This window comes from Monosiga brevicollis, genomic scaffold (assembly GCF_000002865.3).
Source record: "Monosiga brevicollis MX1 MONBRscaffold_11 genomic scaffold, whole genome shotgun sequence".
Classification (NCBI taxonomy): domain Eukaryota; class Choanoflagellata; order Craspedida; family Salpingoecidae; genus Monosiga; species Monosiga brevicollis.
In genome coordinates this window covers 772,453-788,260 of record NW_001865048.1, presented here as the reverse complement: position 1 = coordinate 788,260, position 15,808 = coordinate 772,453, and the positions used below count along the sequence as shown (strand labels likewise).

General features: G+C 54.7%; 4 protein-coding genes across 4 annotated transcripts; 2 read left to right on the top strand and 2 right to left on the bottom strand.

The window, feature by feature from the left end:
* Positions 1 to 1,986: 1,986 nt before the first annotated feature.
* Positions 1,987 to 8,415, top strand: MONBRDRAFT_32573 (uncharacterized protein; the record flags this gene model as incomplete). The annotated part of the gene is made up of 18 exons (XM_001746193.1): positions 1,987 to 2,160; positions 2,242 to 2,373; positions 2,460 to 2,604; positions 2,818 to 2,912; positions 3,012 to 3,136; positions 3,219 to 3,344; positions 3,483 to 3,665; positions 3,879 to 4,035; positions 4,534 to 4,627; positions 4,742 to 6,384; positions 6,594 to 6,752; positions 6,945 to 7,085; positions 7,189 to 7,303; positions 7,396 to 7,557; positions 7,655 to 7,736; positions 7,816 to 7,897; positions 8,026 to 8,142; positions 8,305 to 8,415. Exons 1-18 carry the CDS (start codon positions 2,005 to 2,007, stop codon positions 8,413 to 8,415), a joined length of 3,825 nt encoding a protein of 1,274 aa, XP_001746245.1. The 5' UTR covers positions 1,987 to 2,004.
* Positions 8,416 to 8,814: 399 nt separating this feature from the next.
* On the bottom strand, positions 8,815 to 10,125 carry MONBRDRAFT_25774 (uncharacterized protein; the record flags this gene model as incomplete). The annotated part of the gene is made up of 2 exons (XM_001746049.1): positions 8,815 to 9,832; positions 10,034 to 10,125. The coding sequence occupies 2 exons, from the start codon at positions 10,123 to 10,125 to the stop codon at positions 8,815 to 8,817; spliced, it is 1,110 nt and encodes a 369-aa protein (XP_001746101.1).
* Positions 10,126 to 10,427: 302 nt separating this feature from the next.
* Positions 10,428 to 12,666, bottom strand: MONBRDRAFT_32572 (uncharacterized protein; the record flags this gene model as incomplete). Its single annotated transcript, XM_001746048.1, has 8 exons — positions 10,428 to 10,580; positions 10,850 to 10,925; positions 11,074 to 11,139; positions 11,288 to 11,337; positions 11,433 to 11,700; positions 11,874 to 12,032; positions 12,156 to 12,572; positions 12,602 to 12,666. 8 exons carry the CDS (start codon positions 12,664 to 12,666, stop codon positions 10,428 to 10,430), a joined length of 1,254 nt encoding a protein of 417 aa, XP_001746100.1.
* MONBRDRAFT_8559 (uncharacterized protein) lies at positions 12,665 to 15,363 on the top strand (the record flags this gene model as incomplete). Its single annotated transcript, XM_001746192.1, has 4 exons — positions 12,665 to 13,868; positions 14,005 to 14,147; positions 14,567 to 14,845; positions 14,998 to 15,363. The coding sequence occupies 4 exons, from the start codon at positions 12,665 to 12,667 to the stop codon at positions 15,361 to 15,363; spliced, it is 1,992 nt and encodes a 663-aa protein (XP_001746244.1).
* Between the last annotated feature and the right edge of the window lie 445 nt (positions 15,364 to 15,808).

The following is a 15,808-nucleotide window of genomic DNA, read 5'->3' as shown; positions in this document are numbered from 1 at the left end:
TTTGCGACAGAGAAGCTCAATGGCCCCAATCTGGGTCAGCAATTCAAATTTAGCAAGGGGTTTGGACATTTCAGCTCAAACGTCTGGCATTGACTGCGCGGAGGAAAGCTAGAGCACGAGGGAATGGCTCAATTCAATCAGAATCACCACAAACCTGGCCCATCTCAACGGCAAAATGCAGCGCTGTTGAACCAGCAAATTTGTGCTTGGTATTGGGATTGGCACCATGGTTGAGCAACAGCTCCAGGACGGACACATGGCCCATGCTGGCTGCCACCATAAGGGGCGTGGCTCCATTCATGCCAACTAAGGATGAATGTGTAAAAATCGTCAAACAGGGTCAACATGGCTTAAGCATCCAGCAGAAACCAAGCTGTGCGTGCGGTAGAGCGGCTGGTTAGCAGACAGGATGGTCGACTGACCTTTCTCGGGATCGGCACCTTGCTCCAACAAGAGTTCCACGGTCCGTGATTGACCCAGCATGGCTGAACAAAAGGACATGAACAAAGGGTTGCGTGTTTGCGCAGCGTGAGCGAGATGCAGTTAAGCATGTCCTACAAGGGCAAGTCGGGCCAGGTCCAAACCTGCTGTAAGGAGAGGCGTGGTGCCATCCATCTTGACGGGGTCGACCAGGCTGCTGCCGGTTTCAACGTCAAGGAGGGCCATCAGCGCCTCTTCGTCGCCACGCGCCGCTGCTGTGTGAAGATCAGATCCCATGGTTTTGACCGAGGGTACCATTGAGAATTCCATCAGGAGTCGCGCCGAGTCTACATTGCCTGACTGCGAACGCATGTAGTTGACATAGGCATCCTGGCAAGATCGGGAGGGGGCCCGGGGGCAGCTGAGATGAGAGCGGTTGGGCTGAAATGATGAAACGGAGGAGGTGACTTTGGCTCAGGGGGACCATCATGAGACGGCCACATACCTCTGGAGAACAGTCACCCCAAAGGTCGCGATTGTCGGCATAGAGTTCTTGAAAAGCATTTGGCGCGATCGCCATGGGGCTCGCCCCCACGCTGTCGAAGCACGATTGCAGTACACCATTTGCTGACAGCGTCCATGCATGGGTTCAGACAGAGCGAGGCAGACCCACCTTTGGTAGGCAAGTGCAGTAGGATTGGCAGGTGCCGACGCGTCATTGATTGTCTGCGCTTATCCGCAGGCATGCAGCCGAGTGAGACAAGATCAGGGCTCGCAGTGTCGTGAGGCAGCAGCGTCATTGCCATGGTCAGCTGATATCTTCCAACGCACAGATGGGCGCTGCAGGTTGTTGATAATGTTGGCGGCAAAGTCCTCATCGGTACGAGCCCCCAAGACGAGGCCCAACAGCAGGAGGAGCGCCATTGCCCTGGATGCATGCATGTCGTGCCAACGAGCCACGAGATTCTCAGGGCCTTGCCACGCCTGGCCACTGGCCCAACACCACCAGGAAAGCCTCCGTTTCTCTAATCCATAAGCCTCTACCCTAAACAGCCCTCCCGTCTCCCGTCAACACGTTCATCTGCTACAAACAAGGCCAGAGACTCGCCCTCCTTCCGGCCCTCAACCCCACTGTCATGGACTTTTTTCAGATCTTGTTCAACACCACAAATCTCTTTCGAGCATTGCACAGAGAGAGAGAGAGTTTGAGAGAGTTTTGAGTTTGAGAGAGTTTTGAGAGAGTTTTGAGAGAGTTTTGTGAGAGTTTTGAGAGTTTGAGAGAGTTTGAGAGAGTTTGAGAGAGTTTGAGAGAGAGAGAGTCAAGAGTTTGAGAGAGAAGAGTTGAGAGAGTTTGAGAGAGAGAGAGAGTTTGAGAGAGAGAGAGTTTGAGAGAGCAACTTCAAGTTCAAGTGTATCAAAAAGCACACTACCGCTCATGAAGCACGAGACTGCAACATTTTTTTTTTCTTTCGCGCTGGCTGTTGGAACGACGTCAAGAGACAGCGCGCCGATCAATCCAGAGTGGGGGCAGCAGCGAGGGCGGGGTGATTGGTGCACGTGTGGATTGATTGCACTTGAGTGAGGATGGCAGCAGCTTTGAGTCTCATGGCTGCTACGGCAACGCGTGGCGTGGCGGCCAGGGGAGTGCGTGCAGCCATGGCGCGTGGGGTTGAAGCTCGTGTTCAGATGCTGCGCCATCCTTTGGGCAAAGGCCCCGCTGGCTGTCGACGATGGGCGGCGGTAAGGCTACGGCATGTATTGCACGCTAGACCTCTGTTCTGTGTCGTGCCATGGTTCATCGTGCTGAACAATGACCTGTAGCAATCCGCGGCCACGCCGACCACAACGTCGGATAATGGCAAAGAGGCGGCGGCAACAGAGCCCCAGCCCAACTGGGCCGACCGCATTGTCCAGAGCATGGGCTGGTTGGGCGGCTTTTATACCAAGAAACAGGTCAATTGTCAAGGGCGCCCTTGTGCTTCTCTCGCCTTTCCCTGTCCATCAACGCTTGAGTCCTCATTATGCCGGGTTTGTTGTAGGTCCAAATGAGAAACGCCAAGGAATTGTATTCCATTTGCGCTGAGCGCTCGCTACATCCACACTTTTATCGCGTCTGTGATCTCCCAGACACCTTTCAGTCATGGTACTTGATCACGCAGCTGCATCTTTATTTCTTCTTGGTGTGTATTTCGCTGCCGAGACCCGGTACATCGCACCACCTCAAGTCGGCCTCCAGAGTGGATTGCCACTTCTCGTATTTTGGCCTCCGTCGGATTCAAACACTTACCACTCAACACCAACCCAGCACCAACCAGCACCGCTGCTACGTGCTGTTTGCCTTCTCGCCATGCTCAATTTTTATTTTTTTTGGTTTTTCTCCTTGGGGGTAACAGGTGCGGTTGAAGCAAGCGGGCGGGGATGGGCCCTTTGTGTACAAACAAATGGTCACTCTTTTTTGGGAGGATGTGGACCATCGCATGCGTATCATGGGCGTGAGTTTCCCCTACACTGTACTTTTCCTTCATCTGATCATTGCAGGTGCTCATTCTTATGACCATCTGTTTGCTTGTTGTGCCTTTGGCATGAGCTAGGTGGATGATCGCACAATTCAGCAAGAGTCGCTTCGCGAACTCTTTTCCATGTTCTACGGCCTCATTTTTGCTTACGACGAGGGTGTTGCTGGTGATGACATGACATTGGCGGCGGCGTTGTGGCGGTACGTTGCTCTTTCCGGTTGTTGCCACAGCTGATGCAAGCATGCGCCGAATGCTGATGTCTGTGGCGGCCCTGTCTCGCAGCAACATGTTTCATGACGCTCGGGCTGACGTGGATGGTCAAAAGCTGGCCGTGATGGTCGAGTACGTGCGGCGGGAGATGCTGCGCCTGGATCAAACAGATGTGGCCAAGCTGATCGAGTCTGGCGAGTACGCCTTTGGTCCCTTGCCCGAGGTCCCGGCTGGTGCCAAGCCAGAGTCCCCTGCTGCCTAAGCCAGGCCCTGCAGGCTTTTCGGCACAGCCCTTCACATACATACACCGACGTTATCCCTTGCAATTTAAATAAGACATGAAAGCACCCACTCCAACCAAGAGCATAGCATCGAACCGTCCACTTTCTTTGTCGTGTGTGAGACGAGCCCGGATTCAAGATTGAAGACCGACCTGGTGAACGGGACATTGAGTTGCAAGCTCTTGCCTCACACGCATACTCATCCGTCCATCCACAGCAACCTCAGCCCACATCTCAGGTGCGGAGCGCCGTCCGTTGGCACCTCTCCAAACTACGACTTGTTCTTTCAAAGGCATCAGCCCATCAGCAGGCAACGACTTTTTCATATTCATCCACAACAACTTCAAATTTTGCAACGAAAACCTATAAAAGTCCTTCAGTAACTGTCATGGTAAATGTATTACAAACAACATCAACTAATTTAAATACCACGATAATCTAAAATTATCAGCAATAACTCTTATACCACCAGCAGCATCAACAACTCGAGGAGATCAAATGACGTGAACAACAACAACAACAATTCAGTGCTTTTATCGCACACACACCGCACACACACACACACACACACACACACACACATACACACACACACACACACACACACGGTACGTCTCGTTCCTTCTCCGCGCGGTTGGCAGCGGCGGCGGTAGTGGCTGATGCGGCTCTCTTGATGGCATTGGGAGGTGGACGATTTGGTTTGGTGATGGTACTGGGGGTCTGGTAGCTCAAACGGGTGTTTGCATAGGTGCCTTGTCGCCTTAGATCTCGGGGTGACATATGGGTGTGCCGTTCATTGGTGTTTTGACTCACGGTCAGGCGACCAGTCAGGCTGTGGCGCGTGCTCTGCAAATGCGCGCTGCTGGAGCTCGACCATGTCCACAACTGTGCGCTTTCGGCCCGAAGTGGTCTCGCAGGCCGCTGACGACGATGCATGGGAATGCGTGGCTGGGATCTCTTGCATCGCCATCTACCGTCCGTGCGCGGTGGCCGAGCCTGCCCTGGTGAGCAACGCTCGGCTCTATTCCCATGATTTTTCACCTCGACCCACCGGTACAGCCATCATGCCTGATTGACCAACCCGATGCCTGTTCAATCCTTGTTAGATTTGGTATGGCTTTAGCAACGGTCGCATTGATGTCGCCCACGAAGCCGAGGCCACACCCACCACCCCGCCTCGCAGCCACAGTCGCTCGTCAGGTACTGCAATCGGCACCCTTGGCGTCTAGATCCCCCCCGATGTTTGCAAGTTTGAATCAATTCACCAGCGTCGCTCATCCTTTGTTCCTTTCTGGGGTACGGATTCCCTGATAGTCTCGTCCTTGGCCTCTGAAGCATCTCAGCCCGGATCCCCATCAAGGCGCTGGCGCTGGTTGAATTTCATGCGCCCTGATCAGAGCCCCCTCCACATGGGCGGCGCCGACACTCGCTCACCACATTCCACATACAAAACCTTGCGAAGCCTGCAACTCGATGGCCCCATCTCTTGTATTCTGCCTTTGCCGCTGACGGAGGCCGTCTGGATCGGCGGCCACGGCGGCTTTCTCAAGGTGTTTGATGCCCGCACTCTCGAATGCACCGCCGACTTGACCATGCACGAGGATCACATTGCGAGCCTGCAGGTTGATGACATGAATCCCGACTGGGTGTGGACCGCCAGCCGCGACGCACATGTTGTGCTTTGGAATGCACAACAGCAATACGCCCTGCAAAACGTGATCCTGCAAACCCTCCTGGACGACAGCGCACTTGTGGCAGATATGGTCCCAATGGATGACCTTCTCTGGCTGGCCGTGGGCACACATGTTATCGGCCTCACCAAGCGGGACGCGCGCGTCATTGATGCCATCCTGCCTCAATTTCAAAAAAACCGAACGAGCACGTCAGGTCATCTCAGTGATGGCCGTATCGTCCGTGCCGACAGTCTCAGCAGCTCGCGGAGCTTCCTGACTCGGCGTCGAGCCGAGAACGTAGCCGGTGACATTGTCCATGCCGCCTTGGAGATTGGAATTCAATCCGTGCGTCTGGCCTCCTCAACCACGACACCTACAGTCTCATCCATTCCCATCCCTGGCCTCCGCTCCGCCGAAGGGCTCTCAGCATCGCCTGCGTCGACACTCGGCCGCTCGCCCCGTCCCAATCCGTTTGGAGCTACCACGGTTCCAGGCCGCCTTGATAGCACCGCTGGAAGTGCGGCCGAGAGTGCCGCCAGTAGCAATGTTTCCAGTGATGCCGAGGACGATGGCATGCCACATTTGCCCATCCCTAGCGTGCCACTAACCGCCTTGGGCCAAATCTTTGCCGCTGCTGCGGATGACGGCGTGAGTTCAAACCGCTTCAAGCGGCCTCGCCGCCATCCTATTTTGGCCCTGCCTGTCGACCTGATATGCGCTGGACTTGATGGCGAGCTGTGGTGCTGCTCGCCCAAGTCATCAGCCATGCAGGTGTTTGATACACGGCGCAGCCGTCGGCTTCTCACCTGGCTCGTAAAGTGCCAGGGCCTGACTTGTGTCAAGCGTCACGACGACGTTGTTTGGGCCGGTGGCACCTCGGGTGCCATCTATGCCTGGCATGCCCGCACCAAGCACCCGCTTCTTCGGCTATGCCTACATACGGATGGCGTTGTTGGACTTGCCATAAGCCCCGACGCTCGTCACCTGGCCACGGCTTCTGCACCGTTGGACGGCTCGATCATTGTTCATAATATGGCCGAACTAATGCGTCGATACAAGCATGACACGGTGATTAGTGCTCGCTTGACCAGCGGTGACTTTGAGGAGTTTCCACGCGTGCATGAAGGTCAGCACGTCCAGCACGTGGCAGCAGCACAGGCCGAGACGGTGGGCGCATATGCTGTTCAACCACAACTTCAAGCTGACTATGATCAATATGGGTTCATGCGCTTTGCCGTGGTTGCGGATGTGCCCCCTCGTTCTGAGACGCGGCCACTGGAATCGGTATGTCTTGCAACCTCGTGCTCATTTCACCTTCTCTCTTGGCCAGTTGCTCGCCACACTCGTGATTCTTTCAAAAAAAAAAAAAAAAAAAGAATAATTGCTTCCCTTCACACAACTCGTTTTCCTTTCGCACGTTTGTGCGCGCGTCGATGGTTTCTCTTCTATTCATCCGAGCCCATGCTTCACTCTACGGTTCCCTGGTCGCGTAGAGGGCAATCCGAGCCTTTCGCGTGGATGCTGAAAAGGTCACGGCCAACGACCTGGAACGACATGACGAGTATGCCTCCTGTTTGGATCCCACCGACTTTGGTATCGCGTCGTACCTTGTATTTGGCTCAACTGGTGTGCTTATGGAATTCTGGTGCCATGTAGGTGGGAAGAGTTGATCGCACAACTCAACAAGCAAACAGAACCCCGGCTTCTCACAGACGTTTCCCATCTCGAGCTATGTCGGCGCGGCATCCCTCAGCACCTGCGCCAGCACGTGAGGATCGACATATACCAGGGCATTGGAATACTACGTAGGCATGCTAATACCTGTATCTTGGGCGTGTTGGCAGGTCTGGAAGCATTTTGTGGCCGCGCGTACCGCAGGCATTCGACGCATCAACGGCAACAACTTTTACAAAAAATTGGTTGAGCACAAGTCGACGAAGCAACTTGAGTACGCCGAGTTGATCAAGGTGAATTTGAGCGTCGTGGTACACCGTCTTCCAACTCAGCCCCCGCTTCCAGCGCCCACCAGATGCTCGGTGAGGTCTCTGCGTGTTTGGCATTCATGTGATTTGCATCAACCCATGTCAGCTGGACTTGCTGCGCACGTTTTCCAACAACGTGTTCTTCCAAGACTTTAATGCGCCAAGCGTGGTCGCGTTGCAGCGCGTGTTGACGGCCTTTGCCTTTTTCATCCCCAGAATTGGTACGTCATTGCCAGTAGAATGCATTGCTGTTCCATGTCAGGACCCTGTGGTGGAATGATCCCGTTGGTCTGTCGTCACCTTTTGCCCTTAGGCTACACTCAAGGTTTCAACCGCTTGGTTGCCTTTGCCATGCTGTATCTCAATGAGGAATGGGCCTTTTACGCTCTCGATGCCATTGTGGAGAAGATTATGCGGTTTGAGTACTACAACTTTCCCATGACGGGCTGTGCCGTGGACCGTAGCATGTTTGTGGGTGCGTTCATCTTTTCCAGCTTTGTGCTCTGCTTTGCTCAAAGAACGCATAGAGCTGACCTGGTCTGTATCTCTGGCTTGCGCCCTGGCTACTGCAGCCATGGTGAAGGAGACGATGCCCGAGTTGCACGACCATTTTCAACATTACTGCTTGGATCTGCAGCGCATCTGTTTTAGTTGGTAGGTGGCAGCAGGCCAGCGGGCACTACTTTTTCACGTTCTTCCCGGCTCAATCAGATGACGCGTGACGGTGCTTCAGGTTTTTCACGGCATTTGTCAACACACTGCCGACTGAAGTCGTGCTGCGCATTTGGGACGCCTTTTTGTGCGAAGGCCGGAGCGTACGTGGTGCTATCCATTTAGCGTTGCGCCCATGAGTCTAGTGCGGCGTCTTTGACTTTCTTTTTTCAATGTGCGCCCTGCCTCATGCTCATAAGCATGGTATTGGTTTCTCTGGGGTCCCTGACAGGTTCTGTTTCGCTATGGGCTCGCACTGCTCAAGCTGCACAAGGACGACATTTTGCAATTTCGTGAGGATACAGAGCTGAATGCTTTCTTCAAAGAGGATCTATTTCGCGTGCGCAACGTAGATCAGCTCGCTTACGTGCGTCGTCGCAGGCGCTGCTCGTTGCATGTCATGATGTGGTGCCCTTGCGCTGTGGTCCTTTTTAAGACATCCTGATTGCTCTCATTTATGCTTTGTTACCGCGGTTGGCACGTGTCTCGTGTTGACTTGCTGGCTTTACAGACCGCCTTTCACGATTTGGGACTGGACGTGGAAGCCTTTATTGCGACGAACAGCGATTATTTTCGCAGAGTGTGTGAGGAGGAAGAGCAGAGGTTGTCAGGTCATGGATAGAGGGTGTGTGTGTGTGTGTGTGTGTGTGTGCGTGTGCTCCCGCCGATCCTGCGGCGTTGACGCCCTACCACACTACTAGGACAGTGATTAGAGTGTAGATTCGCTATTAAATGAGTGTTTTGCTCGTGCATGGCATCTTAATCGACCTATGATCAATTGCCAGGTCGCTTTGGTGCGCGGCGTGCGATGGTCAAGACAAGAGATGCAACAGACATGCGCCATGTACCCGCAGGCTGAGGGCAGTCGTTCTGTGCACGAGAGGGGGATATTCAGCCTCAGAGGTGCGAGTCTACAAGTGTAGAAAAACAAAAGTAAAAGGCATCATCATCTGCGCAATGTGGCTAGCTGGCTAGCTAGCTAGCTAGCTAGCCAGCAGCTCCAGCGGGGGTTGCGGCTTGACTAAGGGCAGGTGGGGTTGCAAATGACACCACAATCATCGATGAGCACCATGGATTCACCAGCAAGCCATTGCAACATGGCCTGGTGGTAGGTGAGGCCATTGATGCGTGGTTTGCTGTTGGTGAAGGTCGTGTGAATGAAGCAGGCAGCGTTGAAAACGCCATCGCGGTGGCTGTTGGCGGCGCGCTGGAGGCCCTGGGTCATGTTGGCTGCCCACTCGGCGAGATAGGCTTGCTCAGGGGGTTGGTAGATGTCATTAGCAGGCAGCCAGTCATGACCTGTGGTCACAACTTCGTCGGTTTGTGCCTCAACAATGAAAATGGGCGCCCGCATGTAAGGGTACGAGAAGTTGGCAAGCATGCACTTCCACGTGTCGTTGACGGGCATGTCGCGCTGGCAATCTTGGTCCATGTGGCTCTGCCAGAGGGTCACGTGTCCAGGCCAGGCCTCGGCACGGAAGTCGGCAAGCCCCGACTGAGTGTGATTGGGGCCGGTGTAGGGGTAAGCCGGGAAGTAAAAGCCGGCGATGGGGACGTTGTAAACGCTGGCCTGGGGATAGCGATCGACCAGGTCGTTGAGGTGGTACCAGGTACCGAGGCCACCGGCCGAATCACCCGAAAGAATAATCTCTGTGGCCTCGGTGAGGCCATGGTTGGCCTCCAGATCTTCGATGATGGCGTCAACGATCAGCTTTCCAGCAAAGATGATGCCCCAGGACTCGTCCGAGGGTTGGGCGCGTTGGCCGGAATGCAGATCCTGGGAGCAGTACACCACCTCCACTCGGTTCCACTGGCACATGACAGGGTTTTCGTTGCAATCATCGGTTCCGAGGAAGCCCAAGCTGCCGATGCTCTTGGGGCGATGATCGGTTGACCCGAGGGAAGTGTTGAGCTTGCTCTTGCAGCTGTCCTCCGTGGCGCACTCGCCGCCGCCTTCGAGGGAGATGACCCATTTGGTGGACGCCGAGGCGTTGCTGCTTGGCTGAAAGTAATAACCACCGGGCGTACCATCCATACAACTAGCGCGCAGCATGACATGCAATGCAAAAAGAGAGGTGTGTGAGAGAGGGCCTTCAAACGGGCCGTGCCATGCCAGGGGCATCAGAGTCACATGGCCCCGCAAGAAAACATCAACAAAGGCAAGAGGCGGAGGGCAGATCGGCATGAAGTCCAGTTGATTTTGTGGACCAGGTGAGTACGGCAGTACGACGCATGCCTACCGTGCGTTGGGATATTTGTCAAGCAGAGTCAAAGGCACATCGGCATTGGCCGCCGCTGCCACCAGGGCCACCAACAACAGGAACTTGAGCATCTCGATCCGTTACTGTACGAAAATGCCCAAAGGCACGCCGTCTGTGTGTGTGTGACAAGAGATCAAGGCTTACATGTAGTGTATTTCCTTTTCCCTTGTGAGTGTGTGTGTGTGTGTGTGTGTGTGTGTGTGTGTGTGTGTGTGTGGAGTTTTATTTCTTTCTGACCTTTGCTTTTGCTTTTGGATGGTGGGTGCGTGCGAGTGTGTGTGCCTGTGTGTGAACGAGTCATACGACTCATTTGAGAGCGTGGTGATGTTGGTGCGTCGTATTGTACAGTCTGACACACCACGGGGCAGCGGGTTCATTGTGGCACGGACACGCGCACATAAAACACAGATAGCATGAAACAAAGACTTGGGCTCGCCGCTTGGCTCGGCTCGGGTCGAGGCATAGGGAGAGAGGGAAGAAGGACCAGGGACTGGGTGCTGGGAAGATCGGAGGTTCGGTTGGCTAACTGGCAAGTCAAATTAGAAAATCGCGAGGAGGGCAAAGGTGCCGTACAAGAGCGCGCAGGGATATGCCACCAATACGCGTTGATCATGCATGCGCAAGACCTAAAGGCACATTACCAAAAGGACAGGCGGATGCCACACAAGGTGAGCATGTACTTGATGTTCGCCTAGCATCCCTCGTCTCGCCTCGCCGCACTTATCCGAACTTCGAAACAAAAAGGGAATTAAAAAAAAAGGGCAAAAAAAACAAGGAGGTCTGGTCTACACATACGCTGGTAAAAATACGCGCAGCACTGTGGGTACACCAGGCAATGGAGGTGGCGGCCAGACTCAGTCCCACCACACCCCTAAAAGGGCCAGTGCGCAAGGGAAGCAGAGTGAAAGCAACGGGTGGTTCAGTCGGATTAGCACGAGAGCTGTAAAATGTGCACGCAATGCGGATGGCCAGGCAACTGAAAGATAGCCTCGCCTCAAAAAACAGGGCGGTGGGCTCACGTTAGATTCAGCAAAATAGAAATGGACGACAACGCCACCATCGGCAGCAAGGAATAGCCCAAGACACTATGGTTTAGACGACAATTCAGCCAACAGGAAGTGAGACAAGCCATTCAAGTGGTTGCGTGGCCGGGGCAACCACGCTGGGACAGCCGAGAAGCAAGTTGAATGAAAACACGCCCGGGACACGGGTGCGGGCCGGATCAAAGGGTACCTGGCCGTGGTGCTCAGAGAAAGCGTGTGCTCTGACATGAGACGAAGAACCTAATCAGTAACATACCCCAAAGATGGCATGTTGAGAGGGACAAATCGGGTCAAAGGTTCTTCAGCGAGCGAGGGGTTTCGGCAGCACGACAAACCATATAAAGTCCCAGGCAGCCCATGACGGCAACGCCATAGATGTAACCAAATTGCAGTTTACCGCTGGCCAGCATGAAGGCGCCGAAGAGCAAGCAGAACATCAAGGGGCCGGCGAGATCAGTATCGTCCATGAGGTGACTGTCGACAGGCTTGGCGACGTTGAGGACCGCTAGGGTTTTGCTACGGATATGATCAAAATTGATGCCGAGTTCCTCGAGCAAAGGGGGTTCTTCCTCATCCCCGTAGTACTGTTGGCTATTTTGACTGCTGTCCAACCAGATATATGAGGGTCAAGAAGGACCATCCATTCCCCTTGACGTAGTGCTGCGCTGTCTTGAAAACCCCCCCCAAAAAAAAAAAAAAAAAAAAAAAAAAAAAAAAAAAAAAAACAGACCAACAGGCCATCTAGAGAGGATGCGAGGCTGACACCATGCACTCACCCATACGAGTTTCCATAGTTGGCTTGGCCCATCTGGCCATAATCACCCCCGGAGCTATAGGCGTCGAAGCCCCCGACGTTGTTGTCGTCGCCGTCAGCGGCGCCGGTCGAGTAGAAATCCATCGCACTCCCCGATATGGCGATGAAGCACACGACCAATCTATGAAGCGAGCAAACCCCATCCATACACCAGTCAGAACACCCCCGCCCTTAATTCCACCCAATGGTCCTCATTCCATGTCCTTGCCAGCGCAACACAGCTCAGCATTGTCCCCCCCCTCACCCGCGCCACTGCCAACCGCCGCGATCAACTCCACCAACCAGCTGTTCAGACAAAAAAAAAAGACTGATGACTGAGACTGAGAGAGAGAGTTTGAGAGAGTTTGAGAGAGAGAGAGAGAGAGAGAGAGAGAGTTTGAGAGAGAGAGAGAGAGAGTTTGAGAGAGTTTGAGAGAGTTTGAGAGAGAGAGAGTTTGAGAGAGAGAGAGAGAGAGAGTTTGAGAGAGAGAGAGAGAGAGCGTGTGTGTGTGTGTTTGTGGTGTGTATGAGTGATTGAAATGTCAGACAAAAGTGGTCATTTGAGTCAACGAATGTGTTGCGAGCACGGCAAACGTTCGGGTTTACGGTTGGCGGGCGGGCGGGCGGGCGGGGCCGTGAGTGAGGGACTGTACGAGATAGAGTTGGGAGTTGAGAGTCAAGTCTTTGAGGTGATTGGGCAAAAGGTGTGACAGTGCGTATGGGTAGTGGGGAAAGTGTTCGGGGCAGAAGCAGGTGAATTGGGGGTGGACCGCCATGGACACGTGGGTTGCGCGGGGCCACGGGCCTCTCTTTCGGTGGGGCGCCGCACACCACGTCCTCAGCTATGAGGCCGTGGCAGCTTGGGCTGACCAACAAGCAAAGGCAAAGCCCTTCTGCCAGCTACCATCCAACTTGCGGCTGGCCTTTATTGCTCAGCATCACGCGTACTACGCGACAGCAGCCATCCTGTTTGCCCCGCGCACCCAATATACTCCCATGGACCCGCGTGGATCGGTTTCTGACCTGGCCCGTGCCGTGGCCCACCTGCGCGTTGATGCTCTCTGCATCGAGGCCACTCATCCAGCTGCCGTATCCCTGACGCGCTGTCTCAGTCCGTACATCACCGTTCTCTGGGCACACACCGGCTCGCAGTCAGCAGAACCTGCCACGTCGTCCAGTCCACTCTTCTATCTGGCAGACCCAATCCTGCCACAGTCTTCCCTTGACATGGCTTGTGCTGAACGCAAGGTGGTCGATGAGCCAGACATCTCGCAGCTTCAGCTCAAGGGAGCCCGATGGCACGATGCAAACGGAGAGGTTTCTCATCGCGTGGCCCTGGTCATGCAAACCTCTGGCACCACACGTGCACCCAAGCGCGTGTTACTGACTCAAGTCAATTGCGAGCGTGCCGCTGCCAGCATCGCTCAAACCCTGCAGTTGACCAGCCAAGACGTGGGCTGCAACGCACTACCGCTCTATCACATTCACGGCCTGGTGGTAAATTTGTTTGCTACCCTGTTTGCCGGTGCTAGCCTCGTTCTTCTCCCGACAGCGACCATGGCGGATGGGCCTGGCCTTCTAGAGGCTCTACGGGCTTTTGAGGTCACCTGGTATTCTGCCGTGCCCTTAGCCCATCGCCGACTCTTGCGTGTGCTGCGCAATTCCCCTGCACATGTTGCCCCGTTGCCTCGACTGCGCCTTGCCCGCAACTGCAGCGCCCATCTTGCCCCTGCGGATGCCGCAGCCTTGGCCCAGCTGACGGGCTGTCGCATGCTGACGACCTGCGCTATGACGGAATGCATGCCCATGTGTTCTCCTTCCCTCCTCTCCACGAACCCCTCCTGTGACTCTCTTGGCCACGCCTGTGCACCGGTCGTTCAGGTGGGTGTGCTGGCAGCTGACGATCGCGTCCACAATCAGGGTACGGGCGAGCTGTGCGTACGTGGCCCCGCCCTCAACCCATACGAGGATGACAACGGTGGGTCGGCTGTCACCTAACCGAGTAATCATCGCGCTTTTGTACTTTTTTATATGGCCGCGTCTTTGCACGTTCCTTTGTTTGCCCGCCCCCATCCTAGAGTCAGCCTCACCCACAATTGTCGCCTTCCCATTAGGCTCCGTCTATCTACCTGTGCACAGCAGCGGCTGGTTCCAAACCGGAGATTTAGCCCGAATTGACGGGCACGGCTGCGTCAAGCTTGAAGGCCGCCTCAAGGATTTCATCAACAGGGCCGGTGAAAAACTCAATCCGCGCGAGGTACGCGTTGGCCGGCCAGCCGCGTATCAGTAGCTCTTCTCTGCACACCGTCTGTGCCACCTCATCCCGCTTTCTTGGAGCATCGTCTTAGATTGAAGCAACCCTACAGCCACACTTTCCAGGCCTGCGGTTTGCAGCTTTCGCCGTCGACCATGATGATTTGGGTGAGGCCGTGGCTCTTGCTTTTGAGGATGACCCAGCCGCGCATGCTCTGCGGGCACTCTTGGAACACCGCCTCCTACCCGCGCATTGGCGCCCCGAGGTATGGAAAAAAAAAAAAAGATTGCGCCGTGTTTGATTCATTCGACCAGAACATTCGCCCCCTTTCAGGGGGCGTGGGGATGGGGTGGAGTGGTGGAATAGTCTAGTGTATCTTCCTCCCCGTGCTCGACAGCTCACCAAACATTTTCTGTGAATAGTTGATTGTTCTTGGCGCAACATTGCCTCGAACAGCGACAGGCAAGATTCAGCGTGCGCACCTTTCCCGGCTCTTGAACGGTCTATCCCGGCCCACAAACCATCGGCTGCTGCGGTTGACAACTGCAGCTGGGACACAGGCTCTCAGTCTGCAGGTTCAAGAAATGCATCTCGCGTCTGCTTGCACAGCCGACATTCCAAAGCACCTAACTCCCGAAGCTTTACTGGTCACTTTTTGCGCCATCAACTTGCCACGTGATGCCCACCTCACCTTGGAACAGGTACGACGTCTGTCCGACTGCCCCCATCCGATTGCCTGCCTGCCTACCTGCCTGTGGTTTCCTTCCTCGCACAATGCCCTTGGTTCGTGATGGTGTTTTTTTTTTTTTTTTTTCTCAGCATGATTGTGCCGAATCCTTTTGCATTTTGTTAGGTGGGCATCGACTCGCTACGCCTTACAGAGTTGTTAGAGCTGCTCCATCGGCACTGCGACGTTGAGGAACTGAGCCCGGAGGAGCTTTATCGTACCGATGTGGCGGTGGCAGTTTTCCTAGCCCGCTGGCATCTCCGTCCTCCAGCAGTCGCTCCGAGCGGGAGCAACAAGCAGCAAGCTGTCGCGGCAAAGAAGCAGTTGGGGCGCCTTCGCCAACAACAAATACACGCAGCACGGGAAAGTGCCTATGACGAAGCCTCTTGTAGGTTTCGCAATGCCAGAGCTCAACATGCCTCTACTCTATTCTGCTCTCAGCCGCGAAGTTCTGCTCACATGCTTGCGTTAAAAATGCTGTGTCGTGGATGATAGCCATGTGGGCAGCGCGCATGGGCGACTTGGGTGCATTGCAAGAACGAGTTACTCAACCTAATCACCCAGGGCTTGATGAGGTCCATGATCGTCATGGCCTATCCTTGCTTGCATGGGCTGCCGGTACTACCCCTTCCGCCTTGCCTTTATTGCCTGTTCATGGATCGCTGGATGATGCAGTTGAGCAACACAGGCTAATCTCTTTTTGATTCGTTTGGCACGCTTCTGGCAGGACAAGGCCATCTGAGCTGTGTCACATGGCTGCTGGAGCAAGGTGTTCAAGTGGATCGTATGAGCCGAGAAGCTCGTACTCCCTTGCACTGGGCGTGTCGAAATGGGCACATGGAAGTTATTCGGTTAGCTTGGCCTTCTTCACCCCTTGTTCGTTTGATCCTTGATGCTCTCAAAAAGCACCCTTGTCAACCACCCCCCCCCCCCCCCC